Source organism: Sardina pilchardus, chromosome 24 (assembly GCF_963854185.1).
Source record: "Sardina pilchardus chromosome 24, fSarPil1.1, whole genome shotgun sequence".
Lineage (NCBI taxonomy): Eukaryota > Metazoa > Chordata > Actinopteri > Clupeiformes > Clupeidae > Sardina > Sardina pilchardus.
This window is the reverse complement of record NC_085017.1, coordinates 15,845,702-15,859,372: the sequence shown is the minus strand read 5'-3', so window position 1 is coordinate 15,859,372 and position 13,671 is coordinate 15,845,702. Positions and strand designations below refer to the sequence as shown.

Genomic DNA, 13,671 nt, shown 5'->3' with positions numbered 1-13,671 from the left:
CAGTGGCCGTAATTGGGACTTGACCCATCACCCCGAGCCTTTCACCGCAATATCCTGCCAGGCACACACCTCCCACAAATGCACACAGACACACAATCTCTCTCTCTCTCTCTCTCTCTCTCTCTCACTCAAACACACACACACACACACAGACACACACACAGTAACACACTGTCCATCAACTCCGTCGGCAGCGGTGATGCAACTAGGCTGTCTGAGGCACATTTGTCTTGCATTTTGGTTGGTTTTCCAGAGAAACGCTTACTCACTTCCATGGTAACCAGCGGGGTTAGCTAATGTCATCTGGCTATTGCTGGGAGCCAAATTAGAATTTTTTGATAACAGCAGGCAGCAATTTTTGACAAAAGTGCATTTCTCTACTCATTGCCTGTCTACTCATGCCTCAAGCTATATAATACATGAAAGGACTCAGAAGGTGTGAAGTAGACATACAGTAAGTTTATATTTGAATGCATTTTTCTGTTTGTGTGTATGAATGTGTACAAGCATGAATCATACATTGGTGTGGGTAATTATGCATTTATGAATATAGTATATGTTGGGTATGTGTGTCCATAATGATTGTGTGTGTGTGTGTGTGTGTGTGTATGTGTCAGAACAGCTTGATCAGACTCTGTGTACAGGGACAGGGCTACCACACAAGCCTAGGGTTAGAGAGCCTGTAAAACGATCCTCACAAGCTGAGCACATCCTCTATGCTGGGGTCCCTGTGTGCTGCCTCCCTCTAACACACACACACACGCTCACTCACTCACTCTCACATACACAAACAGACACACTCTCTCTCTCTCTCTCTCACACACACACACACACACACACACATTCCTCTGCAGTCACTGTGCAAGGGGCAGGCTCAGAGTGTGCTGGAAGCCTGGAGCAGCTCTTCACCCACTCACTCGCTCTCACTCTCACTGGGAGTCAGAGGGAAAGCGAAAGACACAGAGAGAGAGAGAGAGAGAGAGAGAGAGAAGGAGGACAACAACAGGAACTAGGGGAGGTCTGACGCCACACACGCGCGCACACTCTCGTACGGGACACAACACACACAACACAAACTTCTCGTCTGTCTGTCTGTCTGCGTGCGCTCCGGTTTGCCTGTGCCGTGCGTCAGGGAGAACCCGCGACCAAGCCGACCCCTCGGTGCCTCACAGGGTGCGCACACGCTGTCACTGGGCAACACGTGCAGTGCCGTTTCCCGAGGAAGAAGAAGGGGGGAAAAAAAGGAGCCTTCAAAACGCCTCCAGTCCTCCAGGCCAGCCGCAAGGTCTGTGGAGCAGGACTGTGTCTTGTACGCAGCAGGGTTGTGTTTGGAGTGTGAGTTACCTGCCAGAGGAAGTGTGTGAAGTCTGTGTGTGTGTATGTGTGTGTGTGCGTGTGTGTCTGTATGTGCGTGACCGGATCAACGATGCCCTTAAGACACTCTCTCCCTAGGAGGTCCAGCATGGACTCGGACGTCCAGCATTCCAAGGCTACGGCTGGGGCTTACCTGGTGGCCCTTTAATTTTCCAACCCTGACCACTCTGGACAACTTCTACTCCAACAGATAGACGTCACGAGAACAGAAGATCACACAAAGGTCACAACCGGCAAAAAACTGACCCTCAAGAACTCTTTTTATCCTCTTTTTGTGTTTTTATTTTTGTTTCGCAAAAAAAAGCCTTCCCGTCAGTTGCAGACATGCTTTGGCGCAGGTTTGTGTGTCCTCTCCTCTCTTTGGCAGCCCTGCTGCTGGTCGCCAGCTGCGGAGTGGCAGAGCAGAAGAGGAGCGCGGATGGCACCACTGCGACCTCGGTGGGCAAAGGTGGCAGCAGTGGCAGCAGCAGCAGCAGTGGCAGCAGTAGCAGCAGTAGCGGCAGCACAGCTGGTGGGCGTGAGGGTGGCGGAAGCAGCAGCAGCAGCAGCAGCAGCCGGCGCTACCACCGCGTCCAGCACGGCCAGTGCACCTACACCTTCATCCTGCCCGAGGGCGAGGGGGGTCCCGGGGGCTCCGCGTGCCGGGAGTCCAAGGCGGGCACCCCGGCGTACAACGCCAACGCCCTGCAGAGGGACGCGCCGCCGCCCGAGCCCGACTTCTCCAGTCAGAAGATCCAGCAGCTGGAGCACGTCATGGAGAACTATACCCAGTGGCTGCAGAAGGTAAGAGAGACGCCGCGCTTATCGGCTGCTCCGGCCGCAAGAGTGGATGTATGGATCCCATATGTGGTGCGAGTCCAGATCTCGGAGGGAGATTAAACGCGGTTGTGACACGGCAAAAAGGGGGAAGTGATATAGAGATTGTGGTCTGGGTTTCGCTTCGCTGTCTTTGCCTAAGGATTAGCTTCATTGCTTGTTCATAAAGAGAGTTTGCGGTGTGTGTGTGTGTGTGTGTGTGTGTGTGTGTGTGTGTGTGCGTGCTTGAGGTCTATAGACAATTCTGGTTTATTTGAGGATGGGATTCCTGGGACTGCCATTGTTTTTGTTATGTGAAGCCTGTGTGTTGTGAAAGAGATTAATTTATGTCCTCTGAGCTTTGAGTTGCTGCAAAGTTGCAACGGGTTGTCTAAAATGGGTTTCAGAGTTAACTCCAGAAATAACAGAGCCTCGTTAGACAATATTTACTTAAAATCTTTTCAAAATGTGTCATTTCTGCTCCAGATAATAATTGATTCTGAGATAGGATCTTACACTCACCATCTGAATTGAGATTGGTGACCTTCCATTGCTCTCTCAGCTTCAGCGATCCTACAAGTCGTCGTTACTTGTGCCATGTCGGCGGTGTGCCTTGCGAACAGAGAAAAGGGGGATAATGTGCTTCTGTGCAGCTCATCGAGTGCACAGATGTGGGGTCTGGTTTGGACAGCAGAGCCCAGTAGTGGCCATTTGTCAGTCACCCAGACCCCTTCAGTATGCTGTCTCTTTAATGACAGGAAGTGCAATACCCCCGAGACAGCGCTGGGGAAGAGCTTCAGCTTCCCTAATGTGGGCTATAGCCACTAAAACAGGAGAGAGGAGAAGAGGAGAAAGAGAGGGGGAGAGAGAGAGAGAGAGAGTTGAGAGAGGGGGAGAGAGAGAGAGCGAGCAGGAGAGCAAGAGAGACTTAACGTCTGGAGTTTTAGGACAAGAAGTCAGCAGACTTGAATGTTTTAGTGCGAGAGACAGATTGTGTTAAAAATGTAAATATCGCTGGGGTTTGAACAGGCACCACTGGCTTCATTTTGGAGACCCTGTTGGCACCGTAAACTGTGAGGCTGTGATAAGGGGTGTCGGGGCTGTTTGTCTTGGCCTGACGAGCCACTCACGCTGCGACAGAAATGAACATGTTCAGCGCAAAGCTGCGTTTGCTGACAATCACATTCGAATCATTCCTGAAATAAGCAAACACGACGAAATGCACTTCATGGTAATTAATTACAGTTCCACTTATTAGCTGCAGAGCAAGGCTGACCTTCAGACAGCCTGATGCTTGAAGCCATGCTTTTCCCATAATGGGAGTTTGGAAAGAGAAGCCTCCCTTTAATCAGTTAATGTTCCACTAATAAATGGATCTCTATCTATTTATCTTTTGTTTGGGCTTTGTTAACTCCAGCTTTACCATAGCAACGAGAATTAACATGCATTGAGCACAATCTAAGATGTAAAGTGATTTAATAAAGGCCTTCATCCAGCGGACGTTGCATTTGGCAACTAGACTGCTTTTTTTGAGCTTTGCGACAAGCTGTCTCCAAGAGACAAGCCTATCTCTGAAATGAATACATGTGCTAAACAAACTCACTTAAATGCTCTGAGGCCTTTGCATGTTTACGTTCCTCTGTATTATTGGGTTTTTTCCTTGAAATGGACTAGTAGCCATGCTGTGATTAATTGCTTAATCACAGCTATTTATTTTAGTCCAGAGCTGGCACAAACAGGGTAATTGGCCAAATGGTTCAGTGAGATGGATTACTTCTGGGTTCCAAAATTAATTACCCTCAACATTGTCAATTGTTGTTAAGCTTACTGTGCTTACTAACTGTATCCCACTGTTCTTCACGCTTGGCATGTAAGTACATTGGACTATGTTCTTATATGGTGCTGGTGCTGCTGGACATGTTCTTACGAGGTCTCACCATTTCTTTCTTTCTTTCTCGCTCTCTCTGTTTCGCCCCTCTCCCTCTCTCTCTCTGTTTGTGTGTGGGTGTGTATGTGCGCATATGAGTGGCCCCTTGTGCGTGCTTCTGATTTGAACATTGCCCTGTGAAATAAGGTGATCTATAGGGCTGTTATAATAAAAAACAACTGTACACTCCTGGCGAGCAAACCTGAAATATCTTCACATCAGGCACACATAGAATTCTGAATGAAAAAGAGATGTACTGTATGGAGGGTTCATTAAGTTTAACACACATGCCTCGCACGGTATCTTATCTTAGCGCTTCAAACATCCTGAGAGAACATTTTTCTGGCCGATAAAAACTGCATTAACGCAAACTGAAATACATATTGTATATCTGAACCCATAAAGCAGGGCCCACTAAAAGCCTTACGTCAGCTCGAGTTAGTGATGTGGTCTGTGACTGTGACGGCCCCCTTTTTTTTAAAGCCTTGTTTTAGTTTTTCACACCAAAGTGTTTACCATGTACTTCAGGGATGATGAAATGTTTCATCTTCTGCGGGGAGGACCAGCATGCTGAGCGAGAGGCCTGACCGAACACACACACTGTTCAGTAGACTCCATCTGTCCGTCAGTGCTGTAAAAACACACATAAGCAAACACACGGACACGCAAACACACACACACACACACACACACGCGCGCGCACACACACACACTCTGAGGGCATTTGCCGACTGAGTTCTGGCCTAATGAGGCTTTGAGACGAACCTCTTTTCAAACGAGGAGAAAAGAAAAGAGGGGAGCTCGGCAGGCGGACGGGGGTTGGGGGGAGGAGGGGGTGAAGGCATCTGCCAACAGCACCGATGTCGTAATGCCTTCTTCAGCTCCACAAACCGGACGTCTTTATGGACCTCGAACATTTCTCATCTCGCTGTAGTTCAAAACAAAGAGGACAAACCGCCTGCGATCCCTCCTCTACCCCCGCCAGGTCCTGGCGTTGTCCTCGCAGCGACTAGAGCAATATTTAATCACCAAAGCAACAGGCAACAAGCTTTTGAGCGACGAAACATAATGAGCCAATGCTCGATTTAAAGCATGAAGGGATGGAAGTCGCAAGGCATCTTACTCAATAGCCTCAAATCGCACCATGCTAATTCTCTGCTCCTAGCCTAATGCGGGGAGACATAAGGACACGATTAACATATTTCATCTGACAGCAGATATGCCCATCAATCTTAATCACCTGCTCCCTGCCCAGCGGTGTGAGACGGATGTCCAGATAACACTGACCAAGGCCCCGGGCGGGCGAGCTGAAGACAGACAGACACTGGCACAGAGGCCATTCATTCTCACCGCTGTGTCTCGGGACACTCTCCGACATATGGGGCCGTTTGTCCAGGGCTTTTGTCCGACTCCGGCGGTCCAGTCGCAGGAATTCTGTTCCGTTCAGAAGAGGAGAGAAGGCACAGATAACATTCTTAACCAGTCAAAGGTGGCTTCTGTTTGTCCAGGGATTACCACGGAGGCTGCCAGGGCGCAGAGAGAAGAATTTAGCTGGATTGCGTCTGATCTTTTATCATTTGTTTCAGGAAACTGGCCTTCTGAAGTACCCCCTGCAAATTTTTGTTCTGGCTTCTTTTTTGGCCATGCCAAAATGAAAGAGACGTTTAAGAACTGGTTTTGTCCCATTTACGGAACCATTACTGGCAGAGTTTAAAAGCACTTAGCCAAACATCTAAAAGTAAATCTTTGAATTGTATGCTTTCAAACAATACCTGTTAACGGAAATCTGTGTGCACATCCACTGTGCAGATTTATCTGTGTGTGTGTGTGAGAGAGAGAGTGAGTGTGTGTGTGTGTGTGTGTGTGTGTGTGTGTGTGTGTGTGTGTGTGTGTACGTGTGTGTGCATGCTTGCACGTCCGAGCCTCAAGAATTCGTCCTTCTAAAAGTTTGAGTGCAGTCCATGTTGGGACAGGCGGCCTCCCTAAGCCATGAGTCTATGTGGGAGTCCGCAGGGAGGGGGGAAGTGATAGATCTTCACACTCTCTGTGTCTGGAGGAGACTTTTCAGGCTCATGTTTCTAAAGGAAGGGCCTCGTGCCAAAAAAACTGAGATGCAGCGGCTTAGGGAAGGGAGGGGGATTCAAGAGTGTGTGTGTGTGTGTGGGGGCGGGGGGGGGGGGGGGGTTGGTCCATATGTCTGTGAAATCCTCATTGTTCTGCCTTTCGACTCTAGTTCTGGTGGTGATGGCTTGGGTAAACACCTTGAGTTTAATCTGTATGCCTGACATGGACAGCTTCTGAAAGCTTCCTTGCTCCCCTTCAACATGCATTTGGTTAGAAGGGTACAGTGCACACACCACCACCACCCCCGCCCCTCCCCATCCTCAACTCCACCTTCCAACTGGTGCTATCTGAGGCCCACACAGCATGCCTGTGCATCCAGGCAAAGACCTGGTCTATTTTCGGGGTGACTTCCTCTGTATCAAAGTTTGTTTTTGCTGATAGCGTGGGCCAAAACTAACAATCAAAATGGCGGCAGGCAGGGGGGGACGAGAGGGGAGAGTGCTGGAGGAGGAGGGACGGTCAACAGACTCAGAGGCTCTTCTTTTCTTTTCCTCTAGGCCTTTCTGTTTCCCTCTCGCTCCCTTCGTGTCTCTCTTTCTATCTGTACTTCTTTTTTTTTCAGCAACAGCTTTGCTTTACTGTTTATTGTTTTTCTCCCAAAAAAAGAACAAAAGCCAAATAAATTCACTTCAGAGCATCCCAAAACAAAAAAAAATAGTGATGAGTTTCTGTCTCAGTTTCTCTATTATATTTCTTACTTCTTGCATCTTTTGTTTCTTACTGACTAATTCTTCCTTTCCTTCTTTCTTCTCTCATTTTCCTTTCTCTCACTTTCCTTCTGTTTCACTTTCAAAACTCACACAGATATTCACCAGTCTCACCAGTACTAGTCCATTTGCTCAAACCCGCGTCCCTTCAAGGGGCTTAAAAGAAAACAGAGCTCTGTGCTTAGCACATCAGGGGAATAGCCATGGAAAGCCATTAGCGGGCAGTGCCACTCCATCCCCGAGTGGATGTGAAAGCTGAGCACGGCATAATGCGTTTCTCCGGTCTGGGGGAAAAAACAGAGAACCAGGGGCTACCCGAAGGGTTTGTCACTCTCGATATGGTCAGTCACTTTGTTTCTGACCTGCATTTTTTTTTTTTTCACTTCCACCACAAATTCATATTTCAACAGGGTCGTTAAGCTCTGCTCTGGTGTTGGGTGTTTGATAAAGGGCAGACAGGGAGCCCTAGACTCTATACCTCAGGCTTACGAAACCAAATGAATGGTCGGGATAATTTCCAAGTTAATTTTTTTCCCCACGTGGAGTCAACCGACAGGTCTCTCTGGATTTCTCCCTACGTGAGCAGCATCATTCGGACGTGCGGTTAAATTTCCTGCGCCTCTCTAATGAATCACCCTCCAGTGAGATCTCTCTCTCTCTCTCTCTCTCTCTCTCTCTCTCTCTCTCTCTCTCCGCACAGGATTTATTGAGATTTAATTGCAATTATATTTTCGTATTTTGTTAGGTGCGTCGAGCATTCCATTTGTCCTAGTTCCTGACGTTTTTGCTCACGGGCCGAAACTCAACGAGCGAGAGAGTGAGAGTGAGCGCGGGATAAATTGAGAATTTCCTGAGCTGCGTTTGGCTTTCCGCACGCCCTCGGGTGTATTTGCTGCTGTAATGGTTGTCATTTTTCTTCCCGCTATATAACCACAGGTATTGTAAATCACTGCTCCCGTATGCCTTTCAGGTAACAGAGTCATCGATAACATCGCAAAGTCGGATTGGTCAGGTCTCGGTGGCGAGTCCATTTGATCCCCCTTTTTCGCCGGAAAAAAGGACTGTTTGAGAGTTTTATTCTCCTGGAGGGAATGGATATGGTCTCTATTGTTTTTGGGAAGGAGAATTAGAATGATTTAGACAGCTTTGCAAAGTAAAAACAGAGCTGGATGTATACATTAGCAGTGGAGCACCGGTTCAGTTTCTTCTGCGCCGTATAGAGAGCACTCCAAACTGGTGCAATCCACACAAACCCAGCCGAGCAGGTGTGCATCCTTCATTTTATCAGTGATTCATCTCTCACTCGGTAGACACACGTGCAGACGATCACTCAGACATACTATAGCCCACATCCTGTGTCTCGTAGTCATTGAGACTTTGTCCTCTTTAACTGGGGGTGGGGGGCGGGATTTTTTTTTGGTGGGGGTGATTGCACTTGTGTCAGTCCCTGGTGTCGGGCCTGCATGTTTCATGTTATAGGCCTCTTCTGGAGAAGGTTTGTCTCGGTGTCTCAACATTTTACTTTATGGGTCCCTTCAAGACAGGCAGTGTTTTTTAAACACCCCATCCCCCCCCCCACCCTGCACCGCCAAATCCCCAGTCTCCAGTCGTCACAGCTGCACTCTCTCAGTCGTGTTTTCATCTTTCGGGGGACAGATAGCGTGGGGAGACATGAGACTGTGCACTCAGCTATTTCAGTCCCGGACAGAGAGCGAAATAAATAAGAATGAAATGCTGAGTCGCACGTCTTGTTTTTAATCTCTTTTGGAGCTCACACCATCTTCCTGCCCCATTGATGCTTATTTTCTTAGCTCCATCATAATCTCTATCTGACATTTATTAATCCCACGGATAAGAGGGTTGTTTGGTGGACACGTTTTTGTCATAGGGAAGTGGAGGCTATAGTGATGTCACATTCCTTTATCATCCTTGTTCTTGTGCTTCAAAGCAGTACCTCTTTTTTAGCATACACACACTCACATGTACATCTGGGTTTCTCATATACTGTATATGTAGATTTTGTCCAGTTGCTTGCCAAAGGCCTGGATAGGGACACAGAGAACATCATTTCACCTCATCATGAGTGTAGCGTCTTCAGCTTCTTCATATCTAAAGGAATGCATGGAGAAGATGGAATGGATGGAAGAGCTGACGAGAGAGTGGATGTCCAAACAGCTAACACAAAACGCACAGAAACGTACAAATGACCCAACAAAATGTAGAGAAAGCAGACACCAAGGGCCTTGCAGTGCACTGACTGAGGGGAGGGGGAGATTGAGGCGGGCAGCAAAACAAGAAAGCGAGGGAGATTTGTGGGTATTGTTATCATATCCTCAGGTCTTGGTCCTTATAGGAGTTGTTATATCAGCTGTGCTGTTTTATGTTCCTTCACAGATTCCCGAAATATAGCAACAATACAGCACTCCATAGCAGCCTATAAATTACGATAAAGATAAAATGGTGAGGTCACAATCTTGTAGAAACATACCAAATCCAAGAACATATGTGGTTTTGGAGCATGAGGACATGATCTCTCCTACACTTTGCCTGTGTGGTGGCAAACTGTGTAGTATATTGGCGTGGCAGTAGCAGTTAGCTTTGTGGCAGTGATGGTGTCCAGTGCAGTTGTCATATGATCATGGAAACGTTGGCAAATCATACACAGTACATAGTGTGTACATAGTCCTGCCAGGACCCCAGATTTTACAGCTGGTGCATATGCAGAGTGTGTGTTACAGAGCAAGACAAATTAGACACGTCCAGAACTCATGGCATGGCTGTACTGTATGTGAGTGAGTGTGTGTGTGTGTGTTTGTGTATGTGTGTGTACAGTACGCCCTTCATATATTCACCATGCATGGATAGCATACAGAACACTTATCCGTGTGTAGGTTACGTGCGCATGTGACTCTATGAGTGAGTGGCGAGAGTGTCGGAGCGCAGCTTTAGTGGCCAGGCTCTGCGCTCGGCGTGACACTCTCCACCCTCCACCCTCCCTGCCCTCCGCTCCGCTCCGCTCCCCTCACACCCAGCGCCGGGCCCTGGAGAGCGTCTGAACCGTGGCCAGAGCCCTGTCCCGCTCGTCTGGGATCTCGGCCAGCCTTCTCACATTCCTCACAATACCCGGGGTGTGGCTGTCAGGACCAACTGCAGATAATTGCTGAAGATGTAGATATAGGCCATCGAGTAGTCCCTACACTCCACTCCACTCCACTCCACTCCGCCCCCCCACCCCCCTTACCCCCGCTACCTCTCTCTCTCTGTCTCTGTCACAGCAGCCGGTGCTGGAGCTTTTAGAGGGAAGAGGCCAAAGGTCAATCTACATTATGCTATCAGAGGAAGAAACAACACTTCAGACCCATTATAGTAGCAATCTACACAATTCCACCCCAATTACCCCCCGCGGTAGAAGGTTTCAGACGCTTGAGGTGAAGCTCTGGCCTGGAAAGAGTAGTTAAGGAAGATAATAGCTGCCGCTGGTCTGCCATGTTACCCCTTCTCAAGAGTATGCGTTGCACTCTCACGAATATCCATTTCATGAAACAGGTCTGAAAATTGCCATTGTTTAGGAGAATGTGAAGCAAGTGTTACGTAAGAGCCGATTTGTTTGACCATAATCTTCAGAGCCGTTCTTTGAGGGTCATTTTTAATCTCCGATTTGTAAGATTGTAAATAACAGATCCGGAGGGATCTTTTTCCGCAAGCATCAGCTGCGCCATCATTTCTACAGATGCGCCATGAGAGACAGGAGGAAACTTCCATCAGTTCCCAAGTACTTAATGTCATTACAGAGCAGGCTAACACGCCATGTTTGTGACTGAAGGTCTGGACAGGGCCTCCGGGGTTAATCTCCAGTTGATCTGGCACGCCTGTGTTTGGACATTAGCAGAGAGAGCGAGCGAGCGAGCGAGTGAGTGCGTCTGTTCGTAAGCATGGACAGGATCTGCTTCTGTGGTCGTCCTGGATGACCTCCGAAAAGATGCCTGCTCCCATAGTGGCTTCTTCATGTGGGGTCGAGCGAGTGCAAATAACCATCATCTCCAGTAATTTTCCATCCATCTCCACCCACAGAGAAACCTATCCACACTCGCTGGTGTATATTGCTGCTGGGTGGTGCAGCATGCACCTACCAAGGGTATAATTAGCTGAGACCGTGCACCACAGATATTTATACCACAAGTTGAATATTGTGACAACACCGTACCACAAGGAGGGTTAAAACTGGCTACTTTCTCACTTTGTGTGACCGAGGCTCTGGGTGAGTTTCTAAATGCGTGTGCAGGTCTGAGGTATGTGTGTGTGTGTGTGTGTGTGTGTGTGTTTGGGGGGAGGGGGGGTTAATTGTTGTTACAGTCACATGTCATTGAGGGTATGCTGTCTAAACTCATTTGATCTCCCCCCTGCTTGTCATTGTGTGTATACACACTTTTGCAGCACTTGAGTCTGAAAAAGCAAAAATAAACAGTGACCCAGACAGATGAAAGGAGAGGGGATACAGCAACCCAGCACTGCGTATCCTCTACTCTCTCTCTCTCTCTCTCTCTCTCCATCTCTTTCCATCTCTCTCTCTCTCTCTCTCTCTCTCTCTACCCCTCCACTGCACCCCTTCATTCTTTCCCTTTCTCGTTTTCTTGTGCGCACAGAGGGCAGGGTATTTCAGCAGGGCAACGGATACCGTGGCAGATCCCAGACAGTAGTTTACTTGTTGCTGGAGATTGGTCATGGAGATTTATGGAGACCTGAGGCTCTGGCCGGGTGTGCTGCGTTTCATCTACATAAGCACTCCAGCACTCTCAACAGAGCAGAACTAAGACATTGTAAACTGCAAAATGGTCTGATTTGATCTAGATTTTTTTCCATTGCCATCTCATTTGAAGCAAAGACTTGTCTCGTGTAAATCAGGATGTAGATTATTTAGATGTGTGAATTGATTTGGCAAATGAAATTACCGACACACTCCAGCAGTGTATGCGCTTTGTGTTTTCTATTTTGTCTTCCTAGAAAACCGGTGCAAATTCATTGGTTCCTTGTCTGTTGCCTTTTTCTGTCCAGCAACACAGATTTAAGGCCTTTGTTTTCCCATAAACCTGCATCAAAGCACTTTAATTTAGCACATCTTTTTCTGTTTAAATGTGAAAATACAAGAATGTTTGGGCTGAGTTTTTTTCTTTTTTCTTGTATTATTCCTTTTCGCTTGGGATTGAATTCAGAGAATCTAATCTACCTTGTCTATCCCAGTAAATCCTGTTTGGAGTGGGTAGCGATAAAGGGAGATGTTGCCTGACTACTTTAACACTGTCATAAGTGCCGCAGTGCTGTGTGGCCTTAGCTCATAACAAAACTGAAATCTCATTCTGCTGCATTGGCTAGTTCACATCTGTGGTCAGATCACTCAAGTTTTATTTGAGATGTACAGTTTTGAAGATGAAGAAGTGTGACATCGCCACGTCAGTTGGATCTCTCCGGGTCCCTGTGAGAAGGCCCCACGCGAAATAGAAATGTACTGAATCGTCATCATCATCTCCTGCGGTCTACTCAAAGTTATGTGAATTCCTGTGCAGGAATTCACAGACCCATCTGGTCTTCTCTTGTGTCCATGGGAGAAGATTAGATTTGGATGTGCGTGAGGAGAGTGAAGGTATATTGACAGCCCCCTCCGCTCCCACCATCCACCGCTCTGGCAGTCTTACTATACTCTGCACTTCTCTGGTGTGTCCTGCACGGGTTCGGAGATGATGACTACTGCTGTCAGCGCCGCCTCTGGGTCTTCAAAGGGCCCAGAGCAGAGCACACCCCAACGGGCGCGAGATGAGGCATGGTGTGGGGTCACCCGCTTCTCGGGATGGGGGCTTCATAACTAAGTCCTGACGCAAGCGAGCCTCTGCAAATTATTAAAGGAGCTGAAAGTTGCGCTGAGTCTTGTGGGCTGAGAGGCCAGCAGCGCTTTTTTTAAAGGGTGTTTTTCAACATGGGTATCCTGTGGTATCCATCTAGTCGAGATGCGCAGATGGAATGCCAAGTCGTGCAGGATTACTAAGTCATTAGTTCTCTTGTTCCCCCTCCAGGAGGCTGCCCAGTGGAAAAATGTCCCATGTGCTTTTCAGGATTTGGCAGAAAGGGATTTTTTTTGTTTTTTGGAGAGCTGAACTCAAGGCTGGTTGGTACTGGGGGTCGGTGCAGGTCTGCGATTGTTTTGCCACTTGTTTACATTTCCGCATTCAGGGGTCTTGGGTGACTGGTTGCATTTCCTCTCCCATACATCTAGATAACACACAATTAATTGGGAGGGAGCTATTTGAACTCGCCCGAAATTGCCCAGATATAAGAGGGCGGCCGTAATTCGAGGATTAGAACAAATATACAGTCATGTGCGCAAGCACTGCCGAGAAATATTTACTCTCTGTCCCCACGATTTCACATGAATGATGCAGAGGGCAAAGTGCATCAGTCATAAGTCATGAATTTCACAACAAAACTAAAAACTGCCAGTAGGGATTGCATTACTGGGACTAAAGCCGCTTAATAGAGTTGGACCGATAAGACGTTGAGACAGCAAAGCATCCGGTTTTTAATGCATTAGGTGCAGGATTACAGGAGGACGCGAACAGTGAGTCTGACTCGTAGGGTGTAATTTGAATGTCGTCATTTGGAGATGGCAAAATAATCCATGTCTAGACTAACTGAGAAATCCATTTGCAGTATATTGATAGTCATAACAAGTGAACATCCACATCGCCACTACCA

At 47.8% G+C, this 13,671-nt stretch overlaps 1 protein-coding gene across 2 annotated transcripts in view; it reads left to right on the top strand.

The window, feature by feature from the left end:
* The first annotated feature begins 845 nt into the window (after positions 1-845).
* angpt1 (angiopoietin 1) overlaps positions 846-13,671 on the top strand; it is a 48,752-nt gene continuing 35,926 nt past the window's right edge. For both annotated transcript variants that reach the window (XM_062529763.1, XM_062529762.1), the window contains exon 1: positions 846-2,157. In XM_062529763.1, coding sequence (XP_062385747.1) covers positions 1,699-2,157 — 459 coding nt within the window. In that variant the 5' untranslated portion in view covers positions 846-1,698. The remainder of the gene's footprint in view (positions 2,158-13,671) is intronic.